Source organism: Augochlora pura, chromosome 8 (assembly GCF_028453695.1).
Source record: "Augochlora pura isolate Apur16 chromosome 8, APUR_v2.2.1, whole genome shotgun sequence".
NCBI lineage: Eukaryota > Metazoa > Arthropoda > Insecta > Hymenoptera > Halictidae > Augochlora > Augochlora pura.
This window is the reverse complement of record NC_135779.1, coordinates 2,833,596-2,843,843: the sequence shown is the minus strand read 5'-3', so window position 1 is coordinate 2,843,843 and position 10,248 is coordinate 2,833,596. Positions and strand designations below refer to the sequence as shown.

The following is a 10,248-nucleotide window of genomic DNA, read 5'->3' as shown; positions in this document are numbered from 1 at the left end:
AAAAAAAAAAAAAAGAAGAAAGAAAAGGGAAAAGAGAAACACACAAGCGAAAAGGTAGGAACGACCCGGCTCCGGTTAATTAAGTAAAAGCCCTCCGCTTTCGGGAAACCCTCTTCGAAACCGCGACTCCATCCGCTCGTGCGCCTGTTACGTCCCCGCAGCCGTATCGATTCGATTCCAGCGGGAATCGTTTGACAGATTTCTACAAGATGCCGCGATCCGTTCGCGTACCCTGCAAATGCAAGGCCAGCAAAAATCCAAGCTGGAACTCCTTCTTTAAAATCCCGTTTCTGAAGTCAACGTTCAGTGAAATGTTCGCCAATATACTGCCTTGTGACACGGTTACATTAATACTATGATTTACTACTACAAATTAAGGGTACAAATTAATGCTACGCAAACTCTAAATGCGTATTTATGTCTAAAAGATGCTCAATAATTTTTGTTCTATAACAATTTAAAAAGAACTTATTACATTACATTAATCTAAATCATTTGAAAACAAAAGGACAGCTTTTAATGTCTAATTAATGTGTAATTAACGTCCACATCTAATGGATTATATCACGAATCTTCACGACTCTGCCACGATATCCTAGGCCAAAAGGTTAACAGAATAAACTATTACCATATTATTTTTTCCAGTCTATTTCGAAGAATTACCTCTTTCCTTTTCAATCTCAATGCATCAATTAGAAGCTTACCGAACCAAACAAGATTTTTCTCCAAGAAGAACAGTATCCCACACATTTCCCTATTATGCTCTTCAACTGAGCATCGCGCGTTTCATTTCCGGAACGTTTGAAACCGCGTACGAAATCCAAGAAACTTCGCTCGTTTCGCCACGGAAAGTGAAATCGTGGAAATTCGCGATCGTTTCGAGGCTCGACGTTCGTGTGCAAAGAGTCGAGGCAAGCGGAGGACCGCGGCTATCCCGCGCGAGCTATTGCTCCCTCTCGTTTGACGAGGCAACAGAAACCGATCGAAGGGATTTCCGAAACGAAGGGCGAGGATAGAGCGAGGGCTCGACGACAATTTACCGTTCGGAACCGGCGGCGCAAACGCATCCCGCAATCGAGTCGCGTCGCGGCGCGTAGCGTCACGTCGATTCCTCTTTTCTTGTTCTTCCGTAAAACGCGTTTACGTGCTCGGTCAGAAAGTCTCGGGGGGATTCGACTCCGGAGAGACGAGATAGACACGGAAAGAAGAAGAGAGAGAAAGAGAGAGAGAGAGAGAGAGAAAGGCTAGACTCCAAATACCCAGGGATTTCATCCGGGGGTAGGTCGTTAAAAGAGTCTCGAGTGCATCCCCTTTAATTTAAAATGCAAATTTTTCCCGAGGAAACGGAGGAAACCGGAACGGGAGGAGATTCTTGGGAAAGCTAGCTCCGCCGCAGACTCGCGTGGAGGTTGCTTTTCTCTTTGTTCGATCGGTTTTTTCGAGACGAGACAACGTAACCGAGCCCCTCCAACAATCCCCCTTTCTTCGGCTCCCCTCGGCCGCGGAGCCCCCTTCTGCTCTTTCACCTTTTCTCGTCGGTAATCGAAAACCGATACCCGATGAATCCTATCGCGAGCCAGCCTCGCGAAAATCGTTGGATTCCTGCAAACGGGAACAGAAGGAGACGGCCGCCGCCGTTTCTCCGTGACGATCGATCGAACGAAACGAAAATTAGCACGAGCCGCGCTCGAGCGTCGGACGACTTTGCCTCGGTCTCCGATCGCAACCGACCCGTGCGCTGATGAACCGAAGCCGCCGATACACCGGCCCTCTCGCCGGCCACTTAATGGACCTTAATTACGCAGATTCTGGACGAGAATTCCGGTTATTCTGGACCACGGCTACAATATCTCTCGAAGTGGACGAGCACGCTCGTCGACCGCATTGCGTACTTCGCAGGAGAGCTGAAATTTCAACGGCGATGCGCTAACGCCGGAAGTTTCCCGAGAGCGGGCGGACCGCATTCTCGCACGTATCCTAGCTTCTTGTGCAATAACTCATCGTCCTGCCCGCTGTCTAAACTGTCCCTTCGATCTTTTGCCCCAGTTCTTTCACAGTTCCAACGATCCGAACTTCCCTCGCTTGGAATCTTCCGCGAGAAAAGGACTGAGCCTTTTGCGGACGAGACGTCGCTACAGAGATGCCAATAATTACAACAATTCCTTAAACTACTCCACTGTCATCTAGTAGCAGTTAATTTTATTACACATTCATAATTTAATTTAACCAGATATATTTCAAAGAATATGTAGAGTAACGTGCCCGTGAGACATGTATTGTTCTCCTCGCCATCGGATAAAATCGCTGGGACACGTGTGTATAGTTCGAGTCGAAATCGCTTCGAGGATGGTTTCGAATCAGGAAACGCGTGGCACACAGCCGGGGGCCGCGAACCCGGAAAGAAAAGGGAGCCGAGGACCGGTGGTCGGGTCGTGTCGTTCTTTGGCAAAAGATTTCGCAACGACGCGACAGTGGTGTGGGACTTCAAAGCTTAGGCGAGGTTAGACGACGCTAGTCGACGCCGGACGACGTCGTGCAGCGACGAAGAGCCGGCTGTATTTCTCGGAATGCTTTACGGACCGTCGGGAGATGTCCGGTAGCTTCATTTGTTGGATTTAGAATGAATTATCGGGGTATTAACGTGGCACGGGACGAATAACGCTCTCTCGCCGCTGATATACGACGTATCCCATTCGCGATTCCTTTCTTTCCTCTGGTATTTCCTTCCTCCTCTCTCCCTCTCTCTCTCTCTCTCTCTCTCTCTTTCGTTCGCTCTCTTTCTCTCCGAAAGAACAGAGTAGAACTCGTCTACTCGAGCGAACGCATCGATAACAGTTGCCGAGACGGAAAAATCAATGTCGAAGAACACCGCCTTCTGCTCGAAGCATTGGGCGTCCCGCGACTTTGCGAAACGCGGTATATTTTATGGTTCCGTGAGCTTATGATGTTTATTGCGTCCCTATATTAATATTTCAGTCGTGCCCTGGAGGCTTAACCGAGGCGGACCAATTCTGAACCACGAGACAGCCGCGAACCTGACGAATGTGTCCGAACTCATTAGAGAAATTTCATGGTTGCAGTGGGTGCGCGTGCTAATGCATCTCGGTTGGACGAGGACGCGAACTGGGTGGAAACGTAGTGGCGCATCTGCCTGTTTCGTGTCGTATCGTTCTTGCGTATCGACGTGAGGAGGAGAGACAGGCGCCTTATTATGCTGTTGCGTATAAATACGCATTTATTATTATTATTTATTTATATATTTATTTATTAATAAACAAGGCTATTGGAATACGCGTATTTGGTACGACGAATTGTGTTGTAGTACTACAAAAATTATTTATTTATTAAATAAGTGAGTTAAGGATTTTTTAGATGCAACGATTCGGTTAAAAATAGTGTAAACTGTGCTCGACATTTTGGGAGTATATTTTTTAATTACTCTGTCTATTATACTTTTTTAATAATTCTGTTGATATAATTAGATGCGCCATAAGGATGGCGGTGAGTTATGATACGCAGCACCGATACGATAGAAGGATATAAAGCAAAAGGATACGTAGCCCAATTTTCAACTGACAAGGACTTATCAGGATAATCTCTTACACGACATCTAGATTACGCATCAAAGACATAAATAACGAGAAACACGATCGCTATATTAAATTATGTATGAAACTCGAACGTTTGAAGTGAGATATGCACTCATTGCGCTATGTCGCAAGGATCGATAGTCTATCAGCTCAGCAATCGTTGATCTCTGCGATGGGTCGTACGAGAAATGATCGGAGAATATTCGTGCAACACTCGCAGAAAAAAAAAAGATGTATGCTTTAGCGATTAGATGAAAAGCTTTTCACTCACCAAATAGTCCGTGCTCCTGTCGTGTTCGCGACACCTGAAACAGACGGAATCACGATTAGCCTGGTTCGGACGTCGGAAGGGCTGGCAAAGACGAAAACGTAACCGAGGCGGGCCGGGTCGGGCCGGGCCTCGATCGTGGAACGCAGCCTCGGCTCCGGCGCGAAAGGGTAAGTTTGCGCATCGGCGCTCTTCTCGTTCGCATGAAATTATTGCCGGCAACCATGCTCCCCCCCGGCATCCGTCGAGTCCTTCGCTCGCGACTATCGATCCTGCTTATTTATAGCGAAACGAGAAAACGGTAACCCGGTCGCCGTGCTCCTACCTCGGCCGAGGAAACGAACCCGCGAGCGCAAAGCTGTCTCTCCTCGCCTTCTCCGCCGACGACGTTCCGCGATGGTTTACGATATCTATTCGGACCAGACGAGACGAGACGATCCGCTACGATTCCTCGGTGTTCAAATTCATTCACAGTTGGATGACCGGTGCGAGAGACGGAACGAGGCGTCTTACGAGCGTCTTTATTGCCAGGATTCTCCGGCGGAGCAGTTGTTCGCGAGAGAAAGATCATTTTATCTCGTCTCGCCTCGTCCCGCGTCGTCTCGCCTCGCCTCGTCTCGCCTCGTCTGCCTCTCGTCTCGAGGTTCTACGAAAATATCGTAGGAAGGTCCGAATTGTCAGCGGCAATGTATCTCAGCCGAGTTAAAGTAACGACGTCCTAAGCGGAACCGAGATCGTACACGAGGTTTTTCTGGTCGAACAGGCGCGAGACAGCCGCGAGACAGCCGCGAGACGGGCGCGTGCGCGACGGTGTTTACGGTTTCGGAAAAAGACGAGCGGACGTCGCCCGACGAAGACGACGACCAACGCAGTCAGCGTCGCGTCGCGCCGCGACGTAAATTAAATTCTTCTCCCTCGACCTTCGTCGTATTTCTCCGCGGCGCGGCAGCCGCGGCTCCGCGGTTTAGCCGCCCGCCAAAACAACGCGCGCCGCGTACACGCGCGTCCGCTCCGAAACTCTCTCGTGGCCGGGCCGTTTCCGTGATCGATATCGTTGCAACGGAGGAGCACAGCTCGCGCGAAATAAATCGAAACTCGACGACGTCGCGGCGCGACGGCTTCGCCGCTCGGGCGAGATTTCAACGAACCGCAAAATTGGCTACGCGAACGGAAAATCGATACCGGCCTCGGGATAACATGGCGGACGCCAAGAAAATTTAGAACTCCTGTAATTGGTTATTCAATATCCTTGGAAATTCCGGCCATCTTTCAACGGCCACAGAAACGACCGAAGTGGCTAAACCGACTTCCGCGTTGTAACGTCTGCTTTTGAGTCGGGTTTCAAAGACTATCGATCGCTGCGTCGATGAAGGAGGATTCGCGATAAGAGGAAAATCAAACGGATTTCGAATAAACTATTGCAATCGTTTTGTTCCAATCAGTGAACCGTCAATCCTTTGACACGGTTAACGATGCTTGTAACAATTCTTGGCTCTACTCAGCGATTATTGAAAGCATATTTTTAAAGATACTCGAGGCGATAGCAATTTATTTTATTTAATTGCAGAAAATTGGGTAATTGAGTGAACAATTTGAAGAGGCAAGGGTTAAGTAAAACGTGGAAATAATACCAATTATTGGAACGAAGTTCTCATTAAAATTAGGTCGGTGGAATGTTTGTAAATCGTGTTAGTGGTAAACCATGATATTACTGTCACTTGTGGTACATGGATTGTAAATCCGTGTTATTGACTGTACAATGTACATAGTTTGAATCAATACGGTGCGGCATTTTATTCGCGGGAAAATCCCTTTACTGTAAGAGAAGATAATACGTGGAGAGAATACAAAGTTATACGAAAAATATATTATTGTTCATAATTCAGGATTAATAAATTCTTCGATAGTCTGCAACAATAGTTTTAGGCATTTTAGAGACTGTTCAATTATATCTGTCTTTGTACAAACGAAACTACAGATAACCATATATTGTGCGATGTTTCACAGAATAAAGTAGAGTGCCATTCCTCGAATGTGATAATGAATTACTAAATAGAATCATTAAGTAATTAATTATTGAAGGAGTAATACGACGATAATCTGGAACGCTATGATCTCATTTTCAAATTACTACGAGAAGAGAAGCTCGTGTATATGTATCAATTAATTTAAATATATTTTCTCTTTAAAAAGAAAGGAGAAAAGTTTGTTTGAAATTCGAGGAGAGATTTGGAAAGAACCGCAGGTCGTGTGCTCGCTCGCGGTGAATGCGGAACAGCCCTAACAAGAGTAGCGACAACGTGAGGCTAAATCCTGGCATTCGAGGGTGGAGGGTGAGTGTCCCGAGGGTGCGACAAGCTCGGCCAGCCATATTAACCTATCGAGGCCTCGCCCCGGCCTCGCGATATCTCTTGGCTTAGGCAAGCGAGCGAGCGAGCGAGCGAGTCGTGTCGTCTCGTCTGCCCTCGGCTTTTTTCCAAACTCGAATCTCTGACGACGAAAACGTGTGCGCGCGTTCTCCCAATGCTCTCGTTTCCCTCGACGAGAGGATGCCGAGCAGAGATGAGCGGCGGAGACGAGAGCGTAGATGAGCGGAGACGAACGGAGACGAGCGGAGACGAGCGCAGCCTAGCGGAATAACACATAGTTTACCAACTAATAACGTCGCTCGACGAGATGGCATCCGTTAAGAGCTTATTACCCTCCCTTCGACGTGGTTCGTTCTACGAGATCCGAATTTCCATAAATCATGCTCGTCGGATCGACGTGCAAATAAGTATTCCGCCGCGTCGTTGCAGCACTCTCTCTCCCTTCCTTTATCGTCAGTCCCTCTCGATTCGTAACTACCGGAGGGATGCTCCCCGAGGGCTGTTACTTCGAGAAAAACTCCGCGTCGTAAACTAGTCTAGCGAAAGCCGATAACCGGAAGCGATTATCTTTTCACCGTACACCTGGGTCTCCTCCTATGTGCGAGGATACGTGTCCGAAACCTGTGTGCACGAGTAAACCAAACGCTCTCGATCGTCAGACGCGAACATTTCCCTGTTGTGCCACCTAACGACAGCGGTTTCCGCAACGAGCGGAATTTCACGGTACTCGATTCGATCCAAAGTTGTAAACTCCATCAAAATTCTACCGATTTAGCAGTCGGGCTTAAATTGTTAGATATTTGTTCACGAATAAGTAGATCGCGAGAAATTACGACAAAGAATTAAGTTAAAATATGAGTAATTTATTTCGAAAATAACGTGTACATTATTCACGTAATAATTGCTATTATTTTTAGAGGTGTTGTAAATTTCGTCTCTTGGATACAAGTAAGCAGTGCGACATATCGATGTCGTATAGACGTGCCTTTTTATTATTTTTGTAACGCAACCCTTAAATATCTCAATGTTCAGTAATTTCAGTTCAGTAATTTCCTTTTGGAATTGACGTCCGGTTCCTATCTCTCGCAATCGATGCAGACGATTTTCCGACGAAGAAACGCAGTTTGCTATAACAAGTTCCAGATAAGCCGAGCGTCTAAACGCGTCGGCGACCGCGTCCGACCAATTAGGAGAGACGGAGACGCGCCGGGGGACCGGTGCAAAAGGTGGCCGGCGCGAAAAGAATAAGGTATAAAAAGAGAGCGAGCCGGGCGCGGCGTACCTATCTCTGGTCCATTTGGGGAAACTTTACGCGGAGTCGTGGGACGGATAAAGGCGATTTGCACGGCGTACGAGCGAATCTGCATTTCGATTCTGGCTGGCGACCCGACCCGGTGAATATTTCAACGCGCGCACGTACAGGGGGTGCGCGCGACGGGGTGCGGCGGGCCGCAGTTCAAACTGGAACGGAGCAGAGCGCGTCGTTGCAGTTATCCCGGTCCGGTGCAACGTCCCGCGGATATCGCCGAGCCGCAGCGATATTTGCGAACGACTACGGAATATTTCGCCGGAGGGGCATCAACGGAACACCGTCGTTTCGAAGACGGGAAACCCGACGCACACGGCGCTGCGTGGCCCGCGTATCGATCCGCGTTTCCATCCTCGCCGGCGGAACAACTTCCGCACCGTGCAGCGAGCGTAATCGTCTCGGAGGCGGAAAGTTATCGCGTCCCGGGGAAAACGCCGCGACCGGAAGCGGCGAAGATAACTCGCGGCCGTGAGGTCGCGGCCAATTGGGTGGCCGATCGATTCGAGAGATTCGAGATTCGAGATACGAGATTCCCCCGCGAGAAACGGCGCTACGGAGAGCCGATAGAGGCGGCCGACGGATGAAAAGGGGAGCCTCGAGGGCAGGCATTTACGGGAACTTTCGAGCACCAGGCCGAATTTGACCGATCGTAAAGCCGGCTTATGCATCTTCGCGCGGTACGTAAAAGCGGATTAAAGCGGCGAACGCTCCGCTCTGCTCGGCTCGGCACCGCTCGGGGGAGCGTTCCTCTGCCGCCTTCTTTCTACCCGTGCCGCATGATCTACGATCGCGGGAGAAAACGCTATCTTTGCAGCCTCGCGAACCGAGCAGAGAACAAGCACGAGGAAGCGTGTACAAACTAGAGTTGGGTCGAAACCCGATCTTTATAATTCGTGAAACTCGAATCCGAAACTTTGCGAGCTGTCGGAAACGCTGGAAACCCGAAATGATTATTCGAATAAAATTGAACGAAAGAAAATTGAAATAAATATGGAAATAAAAATGGAATTAAATTAAATTAATAAAAATTAAATTAAATTAATAGATATAAAATTAAATTAATTGAAATTAAATTAAATATATATCGTAAAAAAATTTCTAGTAGAATATCGATTAGAAAAATATCGATCATCCTGAAAGTCGTCAAGCTTCTGCCGCGATTCCTTCGAGCTTCTGGATAAATGGCAGGCCGTAGCCGACGAGGGCAGCTACTTGAACGGTCGACGTTGTATCAGCAATTTTTCTATCGGCGAAGGCTGCATAAGGTGCCGCCGCTGTTCCGAAAAGAAAGACGGGAGGGAAACAACGGAAAGTTATCGAGCATCGCCTGACCCGCCGTCGGTTTCGAGATTCGCAATGGAACGCGCGTCGGGGAACGGCAGTGTCATAAATTTTCCGAGTAGGAAATCGATGAGATAACCTTTTTAGGAGGGGCGGCCGCGATTAATCCGTTCCGCATAAACCAGAAACAGATAAGGGAGACCGACGCCGAGCGTGTTCGATTATTCACGGCCGCTTACCGATCCGATAGATCTCGACGCTCGAATCTCGCGGCGATTTTGGTATCCTAAGGAGCATAGTACGGAGATGGTATTGAGATAATTCTACGACGTAATTAACAGTAATACCCACATTATATGACACAAAGGTTTGTTACATTATAAATTTTACGAGCCAGATTTCATCACAGATATTCAATTTTCTATAGCAATTTCTGCTGTATCTTGATGTTTTTCTATTAATATTAGACTGCGGATCTTTATGCTGAATAAAAATTGTTTGAATCGATTGTCATAATTATGTGTGCAAGTGTTTTATAAACAGTAGTGTGGTGTATTAATGTAACACACGGTAAATTTATTAGATGATCATTTAATTTACTGGCATTTCTTAATTTCGACAATTTCACTTCGTTAAACAGCTTCGTATTATCCATAAAATCAGGGACAAGCGCGGCGGCTATTTTTCTGAAAATGTCAAGCTATTCTTGCTCCAAGATCTTTATACTCTCAAGAAAATGCAGCATGCTGTGGTAAATTCCACCCTTAAAATACCGAGTCCAATACGATCTTTCTTATAAAAGCATCAAGAACTATACTGCTTTATTAATATACAACTACGTAACTATAATTGTATCAATATTCAGAAAAGTTGCTGGAATGAATAACTACACCACTTGTTACAACCAGACCCCAGCGGATACTCCGCGCGAACAGAAACTTCGAACAATTTCTATGAAAAATACATAAGATACGGGTTCCGATAGTTACCTTTGCATAACAGGCGAATAAAAAACGGTATACCCGTAGCATGGAGAAGCGTCTAGATCCTTTCGGAAGAGCGGCGTGTATCCAATATCCACGTCCGCGCGGAGAATTTATCGAGATCGAAGCGTCCGTCGTAAAAGCGAGAGGCAGATTCGCCGAGGTTCGGAGACGAGTTTCGCGAGAAGTGTAAATCACTTGGTCCCGGGAACGTGTTGTCGTCTTCGCGGCGAGACTTGCCGCGTTTTACCAATACTCGCGAAAATCTAGTTGCCGCCCCGAGAGTGGAAGAGAAAAAGTCGCAGGAGGGTGGGCACCGTGGATGGGTATCGATTCGCCGCGGCACGGAGACGAGCAAAGAGAGTGATCGGACGTGAAAGTCGACGAACCGTGCGAGCGGAGACGGGTCGAGCGAACCTTTCAGCTCCGAGTCGCGTCGAATCGATCC

The 10,248-nt window shown here is 47.6% G+C and overlaps 1 protein-coding gene and 1 long non-coding RNA gene across 2 annotated transcripts in view; both read right to left on the bottom strand.

The window, feature by feature from the left end:
• LOC144474456 (sperm flagellar protein 2) overlaps window positions 1–750 on the bottom strand; it is a 5,910-nt gene extending 5,160 nt beyond the window's left edge. Inside the window, 2 exon segments of the mRNA XM_078189300.1 lie at window positions 232–366; window positions 705–750. Of these exon segments, the coding sequence (XP_078045426.1) occupies window positions 232–366; window positions 705–750 (181 nt within the window).
• A 3,111-nt stretch (window positions 751–3,861) lies between these two features.
• Window positions 3,862–10,248, bottom strand: part of LOC144474341 (uncharacterized) — a 37,984-nt gene continuing 31,597 nt past the window's right edge. The window contains exon 3 of the long non-coding RNA XR_013494728.1: window positions 3,862–3,895. This is a non-coding gene — a long non-coding RNA (uncharacterized LOC144474341). The remainder of the gene's footprint in view (window positions 3,896–10,248) is intronic.